This window comes from Lithobates pipiens, unplaced genomic scaffold, assembly GCF_037356315.1.
Source record: "Lithobates pipiens isolate NorthernLeopardFrog02 unplaced genomic scaffold, aLitPip1_a1.2 Scaffold_13, whole genome shotgun sequence".
In the NCBI taxonomy this organism is placed as follows: domain Eukaryota; kingdom Metazoa; phylum Chordata; class Amphibia; order Anura; family Ranidae; genus Lithobates; species Lithobates pipiens.
In genome coordinates this window covers 142,230,017-142,249,563 of record NW_027507718.1, presented here as the reverse complement: position 1 = coordinate 142,249,563, position 19,547 = coordinate 142,230,017, and the positions used below count along the sequence as shown (strand labels likewise).

General features: G+C 42.3%; 1 protein-coding gene across 2 annotated transcripts in view; it reads left to right on the top strand.

Moving 5' to 3' along the window:
* Positions 1-18,661, top strand: part of TMEM259 (transmembrane protein 259) — a 42,772-nt gene extending 24,111 nt beyond the window's left edge. For both annotated transcript variants that reach the window (XM_077475658.1, XM_077475657.1), the window contains exons 6-12: positions 5,845-5,967; positions 6,052-6,152; positions 8,825-8,882; positions 8,977-9,060; positions 9,144-9,276; positions 12,755-12,854; positions 14,008-18,661. In XM_077475658.1, the coding sequence (XP_077331784.1) occupies positions 5,845-5,967; positions 6,052-6,152; positions 8,825-8,882; positions 8,977-9,060; positions 9,144-9,276; positions 12,755-12,854; positions 14,008-14,616 (1,208 nt within the window). In that variant the 3' untranslated portion in view covers positions 14,617-18,661. The remainder of the gene's footprint in view (positions 1-5,844; positions 5,968-6,051; positions 6,153-8,824; positions 8,883-8,976; positions 9,061-9,143; positions 9,277-12,754; positions 12,855-14,007) is intronic.
* The last annotated feature ends 886 nt before the right edge of the window (positions 18,662-19,547 follow it).

Here is a 19,547-nt window from a genome sequence, read left to right as displayed (position 1 = left end):
AAAAACGAAAAAATGTAGAATACGTATCGGCCTAAACTGAGGGCAAAATTTTTTTTTATATATATATTTTTGAGGGATATTTTATTCTGGCAAAAAGTAAAAAAATTTTTTTTTTTTTTCAAAATTCTCGCTTTTGTTTATAGTGCAAAATATAAAAAACGCAGAGGAGATCAAATACCACCAAAAGAAAGCTCTATTTGTGGAGGAAAAAATGTCAATTTTGTTTGGGAGCCACGTCGCACGACCGCGCAATTGTCAGTTAAAGCGACGCAGTGCCGAATCGTAAATAGTTCTCTGGTCAGGAAGGGGGTAAATCCTTCCGGGGGTGAAGTGGTTACGTGGTGAAACTGCCCTCATTTTCAGACCGAAGTTAATCCCTTTTTGATCTAAAAGAACCAAGAGATTGCGCAAGAAAATTAAGCGCTCGGCCGCCCTGGCATTCCTCAAAAAACAATGTGCTGACGTAGTGGTGCTGGTCAAGACACATGTTGAGGGCAGACTCCAAATGGCTCTTCGCCGCCCCTGGGTTGGGTGGGCGTACCACTCCACCTATACGACTCATGCTAGGGGTGTCTCATTATTGATAGCCAAATCGGTACATTTTGAACTCTGTGAACTCCTAACTGATCCCCACGGTCGGTATGTATTTCTTCATGCTAAGCTCTACGGTGAACCGTTCCTTCTCATGGCTTTCTACATACCTCCTCCCTTTAGTGTAACAGTGCTCCTAGATGGCTTTACCTTCATGTCCCGTAACCCCAGGATACCAGCGATCTGGTTAGGCGACTTTAACACAACACTATGTCCGGCCTTGGATAGATTACAGACGTCGCAGGCAACAGTAGCCAGTGCTGATACGACTAAATTCTCTAAACTCATCTCCACCTTTCACCTTGTAGACACATGGAGGCACAACTTCCCGTACACTCGAGCCTATTCCTGTTTCTCTCCTACTCACAACTCTATGTCCCGCATAGATTTCATTCTTGTATCCCACACCCTAGCTCCACGGATCCTGGAAACAGAGTTTTGCCCCAGGTTACTATCCGACCACAGTCCGTACTGAACCACCCTTAGCATCCCTATTGATAAACCACCAAGGCCATGGCGATTGAACCCGTTCTGGCTCTCACTGCTTCCAGAGGATAATGGGCTCATCACCCAATGGAAGCAATACTTCTTGGAAAATGACCACACAGCATCTGTTGCTGCAATATGGGATTCATTTAAAATGTACGCCCGTACTACCCTGATCTCACACATAAACAAAATCAAAACAGATTCCGCTGGAGTGTTCGACAGGGCAATAGCGGAGCTTGTCTCCACTGAACGGGAATACGCAGCCAATCCCACCCCAGCGACAGCGGCCCAGCTTAAAATGCAGACTAGAGTGGTGACTCAACTCCAGTATACGAAAGCTCATCAAAAGCTCTTCTTTACTAAGCAGAAACTCTTTGAATATGGTGAAAAGGCAGGCAAGCTCCTTGCTTACCTAGTGCATAGCGAAGACAAGCCCCCAGTTGTCATTACCCTACATGGCCCGGGGGGGAGTCAGATCACGGACCCATGCAGTGTTGCCTCTCAGTTCAGAGTTTTTTGCGGATCTATATAAAACCGTGACAGACCTGACAGACGTACGGACCACTTTCCTTCACAGCATTACCTTCCCCCAGTTGACGAAAGAACAAAAAGATTCACTTGAGGCACCCCTTACCACGGAAGAAATAGACGCCGCGATCTCCAGCTTTGCTAGATCCAAATCCCCTGGATCTGATGGACTCCCTGTTGAATTTTACTCCCAATTTAGAGAATTACTAACTCCCAAACTGCTTGCACTATTCAATCACCTATTTGATACCTTCACCCTGCCCCCCTCCATGCGGGAAGCGACAATAGTCCTCATCCCCAAACCGGGGAAGGACCCGGGTTACCCCGAATCCTATCGTCCTATTTCTCTACTGCAAGTAGATATAAAAATACTAGCTAAAGTACTGTCCCTTCGATTGAACCAAGTCATTCTGTCCCTCATACATGCAGATCAAGCAGGCTTTATGCCAGGCTGCAACACATCCTTTAATCTACGCAAACTGTATATTAACCTCCAGGCTGCGCACACAGAAGTTGGGTCACGGGTGGTGGTGACACTGGACACGGCAAAGGCGTTCGACTCGGTGGAATGGAGTTATCTCTGGAGCTGCTTGGAGGGCTATGGCTTTGGACCACGTTTCATTAAGTGGGTTCAACTGCTGTATCAGGCGCCCACGGCCCGGGTGGTGGCCAATGGATGGCCGTCTTGAATGTTTGACCTCAGCAGAGGCACGAGACAAGGCTGCCCTCTTTCACCACTATTATACGCCCTGGCCGCGGAACCCTTGGCCATATCCATCCGAGCTAACCCAGAGATCAGGGGACTGAGCCATGGCGCCCTGACCGAAAAGATCAGCATGTATGCTGACGACACACTGCTATACCTGGCGGACTCGGGCCCCTCTCTGCAGGCGGCTCTCCAGACAATCGAGAGATTTGGGACCTTTTCTGGGTTAAAAATTAATTGGGGGAAGTCCCAAATTCTTCCACTTGACAGCTTCCCACCGACTGAATTTCAGGACAGTCTGCCATTACGACGAGTCAGTGTCATTAAGTATCTGGGGGTGTGTGTCTCCAGATCGCCGGCGGACTATACACATTTAAATTTAAGCCCTCTAATTTCCCACATTCAGTCCAAACTGCGGGCCTGGGCCCGTCTGCCGCTGGGGATTTGGGGTCGGATAAATCTTATTAAAATGGTCCTTTTACCCAAGATACTCTATCCTCTGGCACTCCCCGGTGTACTTAGCCCTGAAGCATTTTAAGTCCCTTGAGGCCCTGCTCAAACCCTTTTGTGTGGGGAACCAACAGACACAAATTAGCTTGGCAGGCGCTTAAAAGCCCCACGGACCTAGGGGGCACTGCCCTTCCCGATTTTGATCTCTATTATATCGCATCACAATTATCCCAACTGTATCATATTGACAAGACTGACGGGGAGCGGTTTCTCCAACTGCTCTGCCCGAGATGGGCTCGACGTACTGGAGACTCAATTTATGCGCTGGCGATGGGCTCTAGCGGTGCGGGTCAGGGGGACAACAGACAGACCTTGCTATACCATTACAGACGCATTTGGGACTTAGCTTCCGCCAAGCTAGGGATACCACTCTATCATGAATATACTCCATTGTGGTACAGTAAAACTTTGTCGGAATTTCTAAGACTTCCCGATACAGACATATGGTATTCTCTATATGCACCAATTGTTTGTCGACGGAACCTTTAAAACTTTTGCCACGCTTAGCGCAGAATTTTCACTTTCCAGATCCATGCTCTTTTGGTTTCTACAGATGAGACATGCGGCGCGGGCTCAGTTTTTGGAATCCGCACCACAGTCTACCCCTAATGCACTTATGGCCATAATCAAGAGCTCTGATCCTCGTCCTTCTATGACATGCTTACTATCCCAGTCTCCACCAAATTGGCATACAAACTCAAACCTCATTGGGAAAGGGTGATAGGCCCTCTGGAGGATGTGGAATGGGAGGAGTCTTTGGAATCCTATAAGGCTGTCTCACCCAAACTTAATGACAGACTGACTCAAATTTATATTTTCCACCAGGCATATCTCACCCCCCTGCGGGTTGCCAGATATAGAAACTCTCAATCTACCCTCTGTCAGATGTGTGGGAAGGAGGTGGGTACATTCTTTCATTTAATATGGTCGTGTCCCAAAATACAAGGCCTCTGGGCGCAAGTTGTCACCTTTCTACATGATCACATGGGCTCTCCGGTCACATTGGACCCAAAACAATGCCTACTTGGAGTGCTTCCAGATACCACAGACAAATGCACAAAGACATTCTTGCATGAGACGCTGTTCTCAGTGCGGAAAGTTATTGCCCGAAATTGGATGCGTCCCATACCCCCTGGGCTGGGGGAGTGGAAGGTGGAGGTCAATAATAATTTACCATATAAAAAGGTTATGTATATTAACAGAGAATGCCCGACCAAGTATGACAAAATATGGGATCGTTGGTTACGAGACCCCAACACCTGCATGTAAGGAACCTTGAATATATGTTGCCAGATGAGTAGTTTGCCCCTCACTGGGAGTATAGACAGTGGTCAGGAAGACCCATATGGCTGGCACCGGTTATCACCCTATACCTACTCTTGTCCTCTTTTACATACGCTGTTACTCGAGACTCCGGTTTTGAAATTTCTATACTTTACTCACTGTACACCCTTCTGATATCAGTGACACGTAGGATATATGTAATAATATGTATACGCTTCTTGCCTGTTTTTTATTATATATATATATATGTGTGTATGTATATGTGTGTGTATGTATGTGTACATAAAGTCAGTTAGCATAAGGAGGGGGAGGGGGTGGAAGAAGTAAGGGGATAAAAAAGGAAAAATAATTATAAAATGAATACAAAGACATTTGAGAGATGTACTTATAAGCTGTTGTACCTTACCTCGCAATTGTACTTATTGTACTCTTGGTGCCTGTACATTTTTGTTTGTTATACCTCAATAAAAACTTTTGTTTAAAAAAAAAAAAAAAAAAAAAGAACCAAGAGATACATTTTCTCTTTACCTCAGCGCTGTTTATAAACGTTTGCCGCTGATTTTTTTTTTTTTTTTCCCTTTTGACAGCTCAGAGCGGAGAAGGCTCTGCACTGTTTACATAGAATCGTGGAAATAACCGATTAAGATTGTGAGGTGGGGTGAATCAAGATCACAATTTTTAATTTTTTTTAAGCGATGAACCGCTTAAGGACCACCTCCTGCACATATATACATCGGCAGAATGGCATGGCTGGGCACAATCATGTACCTGTACGTGGCTCTTTAAGTGCCCAGCCGTGGGTCGGGAGCACGCCGCCAGCGCCGCGCTCGCGACCTGGTCCTGAGCTCCGTGGCCGCGACCCGTCACAGAGCTGAAGAATGAGGAGAGGTCTGTGTAAACAAACCTCTCCACGTGCTTCCTACTGTGGCTGTCACCAATTGTCTGTTCCCTGTTATAGGGAAAGACGATCAGTGACGTCACATGCCAGGCCACGCCCCCTACAGTAAAAAAAACACACACGTCACGCATAACCCCTCCCCGCCCCCTAGTGGTAAACTCCTTCACTGCCAGTGTCATTTACACAGAAATCGGTGCATTTAAATAACTGCTGTATAAATGACTGGTCCCAAAAATGTGTCACAAATGTCTGATGTGTCCGCCATAATGTCGCAGTCACAATAAAAATCGCCCCCATTACTAGTAAAAAATAAATAAAAAAATGTATAAAACTATCCCCTATTTTGTAAACGCTATAACTTTTGCGCAAACCAATCGCTAATTGAGATTTTTACCAAAAATATGTAGAAGAATACGTATGGGCCTAAATTGAGGAAAAAAACATTTTTTTTATATATATATATTTTTGGGGATATTTATTATAGCAAAAAGTAAAAAATATTGTTTTTTTTTTTTTTTTTTCAAAATGGTCGCTCTATTTTTTGTTTATAGCGCAAAAAAAAAAAAACGCAGAGGTGATCAAATGCCACCAAAAGAAAGCTCTATTTGTGGGGGAAAAAAAGACGCCAATTTTGTTTGGGAGCCACGTCGCACGACTGCGCAATTGTCAGTTAAAGCGACACAGTGCCGAATCGCAAAAAGGGGCCTGGTCCTTTTTGGCTGTAAATTGGTCCAGGGCTTAAGTGGTTAATCGTGCAGCTCTAGGGCTATATATAGGCTGCCAACCAACACATTGTGAACCTTTTTTGCTTTCAACTAATTCTAATTGTTCTTCACAGACCCAACACGAGACTTGTGCTTTGGAGACAGGTTTAGTCGTTTTCTGCTAGACGAATTTCTTGGGTATGATGATATTCTTATGTCAAGTGTGAAAGCCTTGGCAGAAAACGAGGAGAACAAAGGTGTGTATTGCAGATTTGTGGGCCATTCATATCGCTGTGCATTGGCTTGTAGACATTTTTTTTAAATTATGTATTTTGTTTTAGGTTTCCTAAGAAATGTGGTGTCGGGAGAACATTATCGATTTGTCAGTATGTGGATGGCTCGAACTTCATATCTTGCTGCCTTTGTCATCATGGTTATATTTGTGAGTTTTTTCTCATTTATTCATATTTTATGAGAAACCCAGTTTAGAGAAGTGCATTTGGGTGTGGAGCCTACTGCAAGAAGTTTTCAATAAACTGTTAGTACCCTGATAGGGAATTCTTTACATGTTGATGCATAATGATAGTTTAAATCCCCCAGTGACTTGTATATTTTTGACATTCAAGTTCTTCCTGAAAATGTCTCCATATAATTTCTGTTGTGGCAGGGAAGGGAGTTTTTAATCTAGCCATTGGCGGCTCTATAATGAGAGTTTTATATTTAAAAAAAAGTACAGTAACGCTGGCCATAGATGGATAATTTTTTGTCTGTGGTCTAAATGGCCACTTAGACATTGTATTCTAACAACGGGGACTTTCCGGTATTAGATTATAGTTATCAGCAACTGCTGATCGGGGATAAAAAATAATAGTAATAATATTATTGTAACTGGGATAATGTGTGCTAGCAAGATTGAAGGTTTTGGGCCGTGCACAGTGTGCCGCATGTATACAACAATGGAGCAACAGCTCCGAGATGGATACCGCTGTGACAGATGTGAGCAGGTTGCCCTTCTAGAAGCTCTCATTAAGACACCTTTCCCACCGAAGGCATTTTAGCACTAAATATAGCACCTAAAAAACGCCTCCGTAGCGTGAAAGCCTGAGTGCTTTCACACTGGATCGGTGCACTTGCAGGATGTTAGAAAAAGTCTGCTTGCAGGAGATGCTGGCAGATGGCTAGTAGGGTTAATGGGGAGGGTGGAGGGGCAAGTCGGGATTATCAGATGGGATGGTGGGTTAATGTAGTTAGAGGGAGAGGCAGGGGCTCACCGAAAAGGAAGGCCAGCCCTGGGTTTGAGCACCCTAACAGAGTTGGTGTGTGTGTGTGTGTGTGGGGGGGGGGGGGGGTGCAAGCTCAGAGGTGGCAGCCCTAGATGTCACTGCTACCCCTAACAGCTGGGAGAGCAGCTCATCTAGTAGGGATGGCACAGTGGTGTAGTGTTTAGCACTCTCACCTAGCTGTAAAAAGGGTCGCTGGTTCGAATCCCAAGTTTGTACGTTCTCCCTGTGCCTTCATGGGCTTCCTCTGGTTACTCTGGTTTCCCTCCACACTCCAGACATGCAGGTAGGTTAATTGGCTTCTGTCCAAAAATGGCCCTAGTGTATGAATGGGGACCTTGGATTGTGGGCTCCTTGAGGGTGTAGGAACCAATGTGAGTGTGCGATGTTACAATGTACAAGGATAGGGACAATTGTAGACACTCACTCAGGTTGAACTGGATGGACTGGTGTCTTTATTCAACCTTACTAACTATGTGGTGAGGGTAGTGCAGGTAGGCCTAGACAGTTGGTGGTAATAAAGGATTCTATAATCAGAAGGACTGATAGAATAATTTATTGCGAGGATTGCCTCATCCAAATGGTTTGCTGTCTCCCTGGTGCCAGCGTTCGGCATGTGGTGGACTGGGTTGACAAATTACTGGGAGGGGCTGGGCATGACCATGTTGGAACCAGTGACAGAATATATGGAAAGTGGAGGCTCCTTTAAGAACTATATTGCCTCTCGGGGGGGGGGGGGGGGGTCAGGAAGGATTTTTTTTCCCCTTCTGTAGCAAATTGGATCATGCTTTGCTGTGCGTGGGTTTTTTTTTTTTTTTTTCCTTCCTCTGGATTAACTATGGGGTGGATTGTATGTGTTTTATTTATTTTTTTATTATTGGTTGAACTAGATGGACTTCTCTTTTTTTCAACCTAACTTTGCATATCTCGGACTATGGCAGCTGCTGATCAGGGAAAATTTTTCCAACAGGCCTGTTTGACAGTTCGTTAGATTGACTTCTGTCAAGCAGGAGTGGCCACACAAGGATTGAAATTCAGCTAGTCCCTGCTAAACCAGCTTTATTTTGATCCATCTATTGTCAGTTTAAGGCTGCTACAGAGTGGTGTGTGGAGCTCATGTACTAAAATATCTGCTGAAGATCTCTAAAGATATTATGTTGGTGAGTAATTATCTAAAATTGGATTTTTGAAGACCAACAATTAAAAAAAAGGTGCTGTCCATTTAAAGTGGAATTCCCCCTAAAAATGGAACTTCCACTTTTTCGAATACCCCCCCCCCCTCTTCACATTTGGCACCTTGCAGGATGGCGGAGGGAGCAGATAACTGTCTAATACAGGAATTTGCTCCCACTACCTGGCATAGATCACCACGGAGTTTGCGGTGACCTACGCTACTTCTGGCGCCTACTCTGTCCTCTCCTGCTATATTCTGAGAAACACACAGGTCCCAGAACGCAGCAGAGACCAGTGAGGACATGCAGAGTGACTCGCGCATGCGCAGTAGGGAACCAGGAAGACAGTGAAACCACACGGCAGCAGCTGGGAGCCAACGTATAATATAATATATAGGGACACATAGACACAGAAGTTATTAGGGTACAGTCTTTTCAACTAGTGATGTAGAATGCTCTAGTATGCATTAATGGCAACAGTGGCCAATTATCCCAGTGCCAACTAGTGACTGGTTGAAAATAAATGATGCTTTTTGAACCTAATTTAAACTATACAAGATTGTCAAGTTTCCTAAAAAAAAAAAAAAAAAAAAAAAAAAAGTCCAGTCTGAAATGTTAAATGTATTATTAATTTTAAATTGTGTACTTATCTTCCTCTTTAGACTCTGTCAGTTTCCATGCTCCTACGGTATTCTCATCATCAAATATTTGTCTTCATTGGTAAGAGCCTTTTTCTTTTATCATTGTTACATTTTTTTTTTTTTCATCTCACCATTTTTATTTACCTGTGTACATTTTTCCTGTCTCTACACAGTTGACCTTCTGCAGATGTTGGAGATGAATATGAGTATTGCATTCCCAGCAGCTCCGCTGCTCACTGTGATCCTGGCACTTGTAGGTAAGTGGTCTGCTTCATATCCTGATTCTTTTTTTGGTCGATGATCAGTAAACCTGTACTTATAATCTTATCTTGCCAAACAGGAATGGAAGCCATTATGTCTGAATTTTTCAATGACACAACTACGGCCTTCTACATTATTCTCATTGTGTGGCTTGCTGATCAGTATGATGCTATTTGCTGCCACACCAACACCAGCAAAAGGCACTGGCTCAGGTCAGTTACTTCAGTCTAATGCAATAGACTTTTTCTTTTCCCCCTTTTTTTTTTATTTTTATAAACCAAGCACTTTGCTTTATATGTACCCCTGCATCTTATCTAGTGTTTCAATACTTACATGTAATTGCCCAGCATAATTGTTGGGAGCCGAAATCTGCAATCACTGGTTTTGAAACTGTATTTAGCTATATAAATGCTACCGAGGTCTATATTAATGTGACATTTACCATAACATATGCACCAATCTCCATTTTAGTCAACTACACTGCATTATGTGTCTAATTATGTGCAGAGATCTTGACCATTTCATTGCAGGAAAATGCATTACACTCTAGGGAGAGTAGCCAGATAAATAATACTCTCCTCTTTTGCGTCCTATTTATTTCGAACCTTATCATTCTTTTTCAGAGAAAATTTCAAACTGTAATTGTGTATGCAGTTCATACCCAACATTTCAAATACAAAGGGCAGAGCGGATTGAAAAAAGTTACTGTCAATTTGATGTCGCATTATGTACAATTATTTCAATAGAGGGATACCTCGGTTCACAAAAATTAGCTTTGGTTCACGAATACGAGTACCCGGAAGAAACCCACGCAGGCACAGGGAGAACATGCAAACTCCAGGCAGGTAGTGTCGTGGTTGAGATTCGAACCAGCAACCCTTTTTACTGCCAGGCGAGAGTGCTAACCACTACACCACTGTGCCGCTTCTTCTAGATGAGCTGCTCTCCCAGCTGTTAGGGGTGGCAGTGAGAGCTAGGGCTGCCACCTCTGAGCCTGCAACCGACATGTTCGTATTGAGAAGAGCAGTGCAAGATGAAAGTCTTAGGCTCAGATAGGGGTTTCTGCCCCCCCAATACTATGAGGGTGGGCTCACTTGATTGGGAATCATGAAAAAGCAGTTCATATGACTTCTATAACTTTATCATGCCCTCGGATCTTTTCCCAGTGCTGTTTTCTGGCCCCTAGATTAGCCATTTAAATTTTGGGTTTGGGATTGTTTCAAACAAGGATTAAAGAGGAACTATAGGGTTGTTTTTTTTAATTTTTTTTATTTTTTTTGTACACATGAAAGGTAATATGTAATGTATGTTTAAAATCTTTTTTCTTTTCTTTTGTACTGTACATACATTTCATAATTTTATATAAAAACAAAAAGATTCAGGACGGATTAACCTGATTTAAATGGAACCCTATGGGAAAATTTGCCTCGGACCGCGACCAGAGTCGTTTCACGAATCAGATTCGTGAACCGAGTTATCACTGTACTAGTTTAGCAACAGCTTGTAAGAGAACCTGTCCATGTGGCTGTTTGTCATTGCTGAGGCTCCCATGTAGCACTGGAGGCTGACATTGCTGCATTCCCAGAAGCAGTGGTAGTTATGGAGAGGTGTACACTTTTGCGGAATGATGCACTGTAATTATCCTGCCGCCCAGCTCATCTGTGCTATGGCTTATCGCTGTCTTTGCGGCAATCAATCAGAGCACAGAACCATGTAGTGGCTGCATTTGTATCTTGTTTTAGGCTTTTTTTCCCCCTTCTGTTTTGATCTGGCCAGTAAAACACCCACTCTAAGTGCCTTTACTTTGCATGAAGGAGCACGGGAGGCACCTTTTGGACAGCTGCATTGCCTGTCTGAAGGGAGGAGAGTGTTGGATGTACTAGTAGATTAGGATACAAATTTGAAGCCAAGTTCCAGCTCACACTTAATAGGCAGTTTCAGCAAGTGTTTTTTTTTTTTGTTTTTTTTCCTTTTTGGAATAAAGCGTTTAAATAAATATCATCAATAATGATCATTGTAGGCACTCCTGTCAGTGGTAAACAATTTGCATCACCCCTCTAACTGCTACATCTGTGGGAGAGCTTGTTTTGAAAAAAAAAAAAAAAAACAGACTTGCTGGCCAGATCACTAGGTGAAGAGATTGTAGCGAGTGGTTATTTGAGTTACTGTTGCCTATCATCTTCAACCAATCTGCCCATTCTCCTCTTACATCAGAAATGCATTTTTGTCCAAAAAACTGCCGCTCACTGGATGTTTTCTCTTTTTCTGACAATTCTCTGTAGCCCTAGAGATGGTTGTGCATGAAAATCCCAGTAGATTGGCAGTTTTTGAAATACTCAGACCAGCCATCTAGTACCAACAACTATGCCACATTCAAAGTCATTTGTATCGCCTTTCTTCCCCACTCTGATGCTCGATTTGAACTTCAGCAAGTCTTCACTACGTTTAGATGCCTAAATATAAATTTAGAGTTGCTGTCGTGATTGGCTGATTAGCAATTTGTGTTACCGAGCAATTGAACAGGTGTACCTAATAAAGTGGCTCGTGAGTGTATATATTTTTGTGGCATTTACATTTTTTGTATTTGGTCATTGTTGGAGGAGATTTGATACTAATTGTTATGCGTTTCCCAGCACTAATAGGAACCCCTAAAGAAGCAATTTCCTGTACCTGGCCCTGCACACAAGACTAATTTACTTGCTTTGGCATACTCCCTTCCTTTTTTATTTGGGGTTATAGATGGCAACCATTTAAGTCCTATGTTCCTTTCTTTCCTTTTTCTGATTATTGTTAATGGATGTGGTGCCATGTTAATCAAGTTATGTTTCACCTTTTGATTCTACAGCTTCTAATGTAAGCTTGTCCAATTAAGCTTTGCCAATCCTAGTACTCTTTCTGCCATTCTTGCTTGCAAAAGAGCCACATGTAATGCTGCTTTACTGGTCTGTTCTTGCTGCCCATCTACAATGGCTTTGGTCACCTCTGGCCTTCAGAACCTTATTGGCTACCTACTGCCCGAGACCTTGGTTTGCACCATGAACATATTGCATCACCTCCATTTGGTCACAACAGGTCTATATCTAGACACAGAGGGGACAGTCCCGCTGCAGCGGGTGACCCTAGCTCATGTTCTCTTAAATCTGAATCCAAACATAAAAAAAATTTTTTTTCCTTGCCGGCTTCCCCTACACTTCCCCTAAATGTTTGTTTATGCCTGGGGATCACGAAAAAATAACTTCTTACTTGAAGTACAGCCAAACTCATTTGGCTGTACTTCTCTTGTGGAATACAGGAGTGTAGTTTATTCTGTACTCCTGTGAACCATTTCAGCATACAGCAGGGCGAAGCCACAGAACTGGTACAGCCTCAGTCAAGATCATGACAGTGAAGTCGGGATCCACCCACATGCCTGGACTGACAGTCACCAGCTCTCTGCGTGGAGCTGTGAGAACCACGTGATCAGTGGTGTTCAATTGCTCGGCTCTCAGTGTTAGAGGTACAATCATTTTTAGACTCTGCTATACAATTGGTGTTACAATAAAATAAAGGGAAGACTATAAAACGAAGTGCAATCACTCCAATTGAAATCTAAAATGATGAACCAGTGAAAATGCTTTAATGATGGGAAGGAGTGTATCCCGTTTTCTGCTTATAGTTTCTTGTGTGAACTTTCTTATTCTTTTCCCACAGGTTTTTCTACTTGTATCACTTTGCATTTTATGCCTACCACTACCGCTTCAATGGACAGTACAGCAGCCTGGCACTTGTGACATCCTGGCTTTTCATACAGGTAATAGATGACATTCTGTTTTCACAGCCACTACACACTACAAAATATAGTCCTGGCTTGCAATGGTACTTGATGAAGATAGTCCAGGCAAAAATTAAGATTAATCCATAAGGATTCAGGAGGAATAACCTATACCAGTGACGGTGAACCTTGGCACCCCAGAAGTTTTGCAACTACTTTTCACATATGCTCAACTACACTGCAGAATGCATGAGCATCATGGGAAATGTAGTTCCAAAACATCTGGGGTGGCAAGTTTCGCCATCCCTGACCTATACAGTGGAATCTTGGATTATGAGCATAATCCGTTCCAGGGGACTGTTTGAAATCCAAAGCACTCGCATATCAAAGTGAGTTTCCCCATAGAAGTCAATGGAAACGAAGATAATTTTTCCGCATGGACTTCTATTGCATGCAATACCACATGTGGCCAGAGTTGGGGGGTGCTGGAGAGCCTCGGAAATACTCGTGGACAGCTTGGCTGAACTCTGGAACAGAGTTATTTCCGAGTGATTCCGAGTATTTCATAACCATTCCAAGGGTCACAGACGCCCTCACACCTCTGGCCAAATGCGGGACTGCAAACCCCATTGGCTTGAATCCTGCTCGTTTTGCGGGACGACACTCGCAAACCGAGTCAGGATTTAAAAAAGACGCTCTTTAACTGCGTTCCTTGTAAACCAAGGTTCCACTGTACTGTCTTTTGTGAAGACAGTACAGTGAAACACTGGGCCACCCCAGCTACAAACCTCGCCCTGTTGCTAGTATTCTGGTGTTCTCTGGACACCATTTTGTCTCATTTTTTTAAAGTCTAATGGGTGTTCCAGACCCTGCCCACTGCAGGCTTCATTGTCTGTGAGTGGGTCAGTAGATATGTCTTCATGGTGAAGCTGTAATTCTGAATTGACATCGGTGCTGCCTAGCAGTCCTGCCTTGCCCCACCTACAGTTATACTTGACAACGCCCCTATGTCTATGGCTCTGCTCCCAGGAACAGTTGGGGATCTTTTTAGAATGTTTTTCATAGATTGTGCAATAGTTACTTCTACAATGTAAGTATTGGTATAGTAAACTGCTCATATGTCAGGTTTAGTGAATCTGGGAGTAGTTTTTTTGTATGTGTAACTTTTTATTTTATTTTTTTTACTTTTCAGCATTCAATGATCTATTTTTTCCATCACTATGAACTCCCTGCAATCCTCCAGCAGATTCGAATTCAGGAAATGCTCCTTCAGAACCAGCAGGCAGGTCAGAATCAGACAAGCCTTCAAGATAACCTAAATAACAATACTGCATCTGAGCCATCCATTGTAAACCCCCCTCCTGCCCCTGGACTTAGCCTTCAACCAACTACATCTAGTTTGGGTGCTGTAGGTGTGATTTTAACTGATGCCAACTCAAGCATGGGCAGTGCTGAAACATCACCTATAGAAGTTGGTACATCTGGTATAGCTCCACCGTCTGAAGAGTTAACTCGGGAAGCTGCTTGCAGTGAACCTCCTCCTGAACAAAGTACTGCAGGGGTGACACAGACTGGGGATCCTCCTCCCAGGTTGCCAACTGATACACCTGGAAACAACCCCCAGAAACTGATTGAACCCAAAGTGGAGAATGAATCCCTTCCCTCAGACTGTAACCCAGGATTTTTAGATACCAGCGACAATAATTTAGAGCAAAGCAGTTTCTCATCACGACCGCTAACAGAAGCTAGTGCTCCACAGCCAAATGCGCATGATACAGAGCATATTGCTGTGGACTCCTGAACAGCGTCTCTGTCCCAAATATTCTTTCCATACAAACTTCATGTGGGGGACTAGGAGAAATGTACTTCCCCCTAGCAAGGAGCTGTATGGAAGATTTATTCCTCTGCTATTGGAGTAAGGGGCCTGCTGCACATTCAGTCCAGTGCATGCGTGTGTTGGTGTACACGCACTCAAACTTGACTGCATTTGCTTTCGTTTAATTTTTAATCTGTTTAAGCTAAATGCCACAAAAGAATCTACATCTGGGAAAATACAGATGCATAATAGAGCAGGGGTACTGTTTCCCTAACATTTTAATGTAGGGTATTTTGTGGGCATATATGTTGTACACTCTTCCCTACCTATGAATGTTAAACTGCTCATCTATGATCAGTCATCAGTCGTGTTTCATAAAATATATATTACTAGATCCGCTGCTGTTTAATTTCTTTATAAGAAGAGAAAATATGAGGTTTGAGATTACCCCACAATAGAAAGGCAAAGCATGGGTGATCTAGTTAGTTTAGGAATTTTAAAGATGGGGTTCAGTCTGATGTTTTTAGATCTACATCCACGTATTTCCTGCTTACAGTTCTATGGAATGTAAGTGTGTAAGCAAGGAGAAGTGTATTTGCAGAGTTAAAATAGGTTGTCCAATGTAGTCTGGAGAGCTGGTGTACAACCTATTTATGTATATGTGCCTTTTTTATCTGTGGCTGCAGACAAGGCCTGTGTTTGTAAAAAGGCCTGCTGTTTAACTGTGAAGCATAGCAAAGTGTCAGTGTTGGCCAAGACAACAAATCAGATCTTTAATTTTCTAACCACCACCACTGCAAAGATAGCAGGAATTTGGTTAATTTTGGTAACCGTTGCAGTTTGCTTTCTTCCAGTTCCATAAATCATCCTAAATGTGTGAAATGTTTTTCTCTTATCTTGCACTTTTTGTATAATTCTATAAAATGTTGTGTATGTTAGTGTATACTTACATGCACTTGTTTATGCGCTATAGAAAAGACGATATAAAACAAACATATTGGCTTGCTGCAGGCTATAGCTGTATTCATAATAGCAGACTAGCAGTTCTGATAAAATCCGTATGCAGTTTTGACATGGGGCCAAAATGAAATTTTCTGCCCTCCAACACTGATAATTTGGCGGAACTTTGAACACTAAGAAAACATTGCGGAGTGTAAAGTCCACCTCCTTTTTTCCCTGCAAAAAAGCTGCCATCACAACTGTCAAGGGCACAAAATTGGGAGAGAATTTGATTCTGTCCTATTCATATTGGGAGCTGCTTATAGCAATGGATAGGTTTTCTTCAAAAAGCAATTTTGTTAAAAGCCTTGATGAGTAATTTGTAATTAGGACTCACAAGTGACTGTAGTAACACCATTATTTTATTGTCTTTCTTATGATATGTAATTAAATAGTTTAATTGTCTTTAATTTATAATTGGAACACAATGGGCTGTCGACCTTTTTATGTACCTTTTTTCTAGTCTTAAAATTTCCTGTATTTCGCCCCCTATTGCTGCAGTTTTTTTATTTTCTAGCCCAGTGCAATATTGTAATTAAGCCAAAAATAAGATCCCTAAAGAAATACTGTATTTAATTTTATGAAAATTATGTCACACTGTGCTTATGTTGATTTCCTTACCAAGAGTAATTTGATGTATGATATGTTAAATAAAGTAAATTTTACGTTGGGTTCACAAATATAATTCAAGCCCAGCTCCCCCATTTGCCCCCCCCCCCCCCCCGCCATCACCACCACCTTCTTTTTATTTTTTTAAGTTCTGGCTAACTCAAAGGCTTAGGCTGGCCATACATTATGCGATTTTTTTTTTTTTTTTTTTTTTTTTTCTTTTCCTTTTCCTTCAACCACGGGTGAGGGAATCCTCCTTCTGACAGTGGAAGATTTCAGAATACTATGATCACTACTGAACCCATCAGTCTAGTTTTACTGAAGTCGATTGATAGAACCGACTGCATTTTGATACAACTATGGTTGGCCTTGGGACCTCAGTTTGGTTTGTGTAACTGCAGAATCTCCAGAAGAGGCTCTGCTACAAAAACAAATAAAGTAGTTTTAAACTTAAAAAAAAAATGTTGAATAAAAACTACCAACTGGAATAAAAATTTTAAACTCCGACAGTGGCAAAATCCACCCATTTTGTGACCTGGCTGACATTATGATAGTTTAAATGTTTTTTTTTTTTTTTCGTGATTTGTGCTTCTCAGCAAAGGCTTCTGCTGTTTTTGTGCCGAAACTTTAAAGTTTGGACATGAGAGAGATTGCAATTCTCTGCTATTGAAAACTCTTTACAACTCCTAGTGAAAGAGCCCTATGCTGAGATGAAAATGTAAAGCTACGTTAATAGAATATTGGAAAGACTAAGAATGCTTGCCTTTCCTGGGGGAAAATGCTGCTTCAAGCTCCCTCATTTGTGATTTATGTGACCAGTAGCTTAGGAATTTGCTCAACTTATTTCTGCAAAAAGAGGAGGTTCAGAGTTTAGTTTGGTTAAAGCTGGCCATAATTGGAAATTTTGGCTCAGCAGGGAATGGCTGAATTTCCCTTCATGCATTCCTGTTCGAGAGGAGCCAATTTCTGCAGGACTGATTTGGTGTATTCTGACAGCAGTGGACTCCCACTGTCTGAATAAAATAATGCAGCAGGAAGGATTTTCCCATCCATCTCAAATGCGGCAATCTGTTCAATTTTATTTATTTTTATTTTTTTCTTCGATCAGCCAGTTTGCTGTTCAAAAACAACTGATCAATGTATGGCAAGCTTTATTATGCCCTCCTGAATAGGCATTAGGTCACATGACTGGCACAGAAGAGAGGATGGAGTGGAATTTTCCTATAAAGGTTAAATATTTCCCTCCTTTTACTCTCTGTGATCTGACTGTTTTTGGTAAAGCTGCATGAACTTGACCTTCAATTATTAAATCCGTTAAAGGGTAACTCCACTTTTTGTGTGGGGAAAAAAAATTGCAATTGCAACACAAGTCCTATTGTCATTGAATGTTAATAAAAAATGACCTTGTCAATATGCATCACAAATTTTCTGCCAAATGCAATATGGCTACTTGGAGGCATTCTGTAAACAGTGCACCACCTAGATATGTAATTTCCTGCTTCTGTGATTTGTCTTACTAATTTTCCCATAAGTCTGCATGAAGATACAAATTACATTTTGAGCATCCCCTGCAGAAAAAATTGCATTTTTGGTGAGATACTCCCGAAGGGAAATCCCATCTAAAGAGATGCAGACCCTGCCACTTTCCTTATTACACAGATCACCCAGAGGTGATTTTTTTTTTTTTTTCTCTCAACAAAAATAGTTACTTTTAAATGGTTTTGCCAGACCAGCATCAAGGAAAAATCTGCTCCTGGAAAAAGTGACAGTCCTCTAACCTTCTTAACAGTGATGATGTAACTAATTATTTTTTTCTTTCTCTGGGGGTCACTTTTAGGGTTATTTGCTTACCCATATGCACATCTAAATTAACATGGATAAGATGAAAGTTTTGATGCATAGATGTGGTTGTTGAGGACCAACTTGCAACTGCTTCACAAGAAATGTAACAAAAACCAAGTGAAATTTGTAGGTGATCTTTTAAAATGTTGCTGAACTTTTGACCTGATTGGCATTCTAACATTCTTATTTTGTCTTTTATGATGTATGGCTGCCGAATTGGGTAAGATGTGGTTCCTCTTGAGTCTTTGACTCTGATCAGGCTTTGCTAAAAATGGAGGCATATAGTGCCAACTTTGTCTTTGCCAACCACATCCTTAAAAGACAAAATATATCTGCTATGGGTTAGAGACAAGCCTTGCTGCTGCAGACTGAGTGAATGATTGCATAATTGTGGATAATTAATCTGGATGCAGCAACTTTCCCTATGCACAGCCTGGCGTGGGCTTATTGTTTTTAATTTCAGTGGACTGAGTACATACTGGGATCGATTTGAGCACAGCACCCAATATTCTATTTAACTGTACCTCATGAAAGTGCTAAATGGTGTTTGTATATATGACAATAAATATTCTATCTGAAACGTGGTGTGCTTTTTATCTTGTCAGTAGAGGGTGTCCAATGCAAACAATCTGTGTGGTTTCATGTTGTTCTTATGGCTGTATCCAAATAAATTTACCAGGAGACTGTGTGTGTGTGTGTGTGTGTGTGTGTGTGTGTGTGTGTGTGTGTGTGTGTGTGTGTGTGTATATATCTCACACACACTCACAAAAGTGAGTACACCCCTCCACATTTTTGTAAATACTATCTTTTCATGTGATAACACTGAAGACATTACACTTTACATTGTAGCAAAGTAATGTGTACAGCTTATATAACAGCGTAAATTTGCTGTCCCCTCAAAATAACTCCACACACCGCTGGCAACAAAAGTGAGTACACTCCTAAGTGAAAATTTCCAAATTGGGCCCAACTCGCCATTTTCCCCTCCCCTGGTGTCATGTTACTCTGTCTTGGGTGTGAATGGGGAGCAGGTGTGTTAAATATTGTGTTTATCGCTCTCGTACTGCCCACTGGAAGTTCAACATGGCACCTGGTGGCAAAGAACTCTGAGGATCTGAAAGACAGAATTGTTGCTGTACATAAAGCTGGACTAGGCTATAAGAAGATTGCCAAGACCCTGAAACTGAGCTACAGCACAGTGGCCATACAGTGGTTAAACAGGACAGTTTCCACTCCGAACAGGCCTCGCCATGGTTGACCAAAGAAGTTGAGTGCCCGTGCTCAGCGTCATGTCCAGAGGTTGTCTTTGGGCAATAGACGTCTGAGTGCTGCCAGCATTGCTGCAGAGGTTGTGGGGGGGGGGGGGGGGGGGCAGCCTGTCAGTACTTGGACCATACACCTCACACTGCATCAAATTGGTCTGCATGGCTGTCGTCGCAGAAGGATGCATCTTCTAAAGATGATGC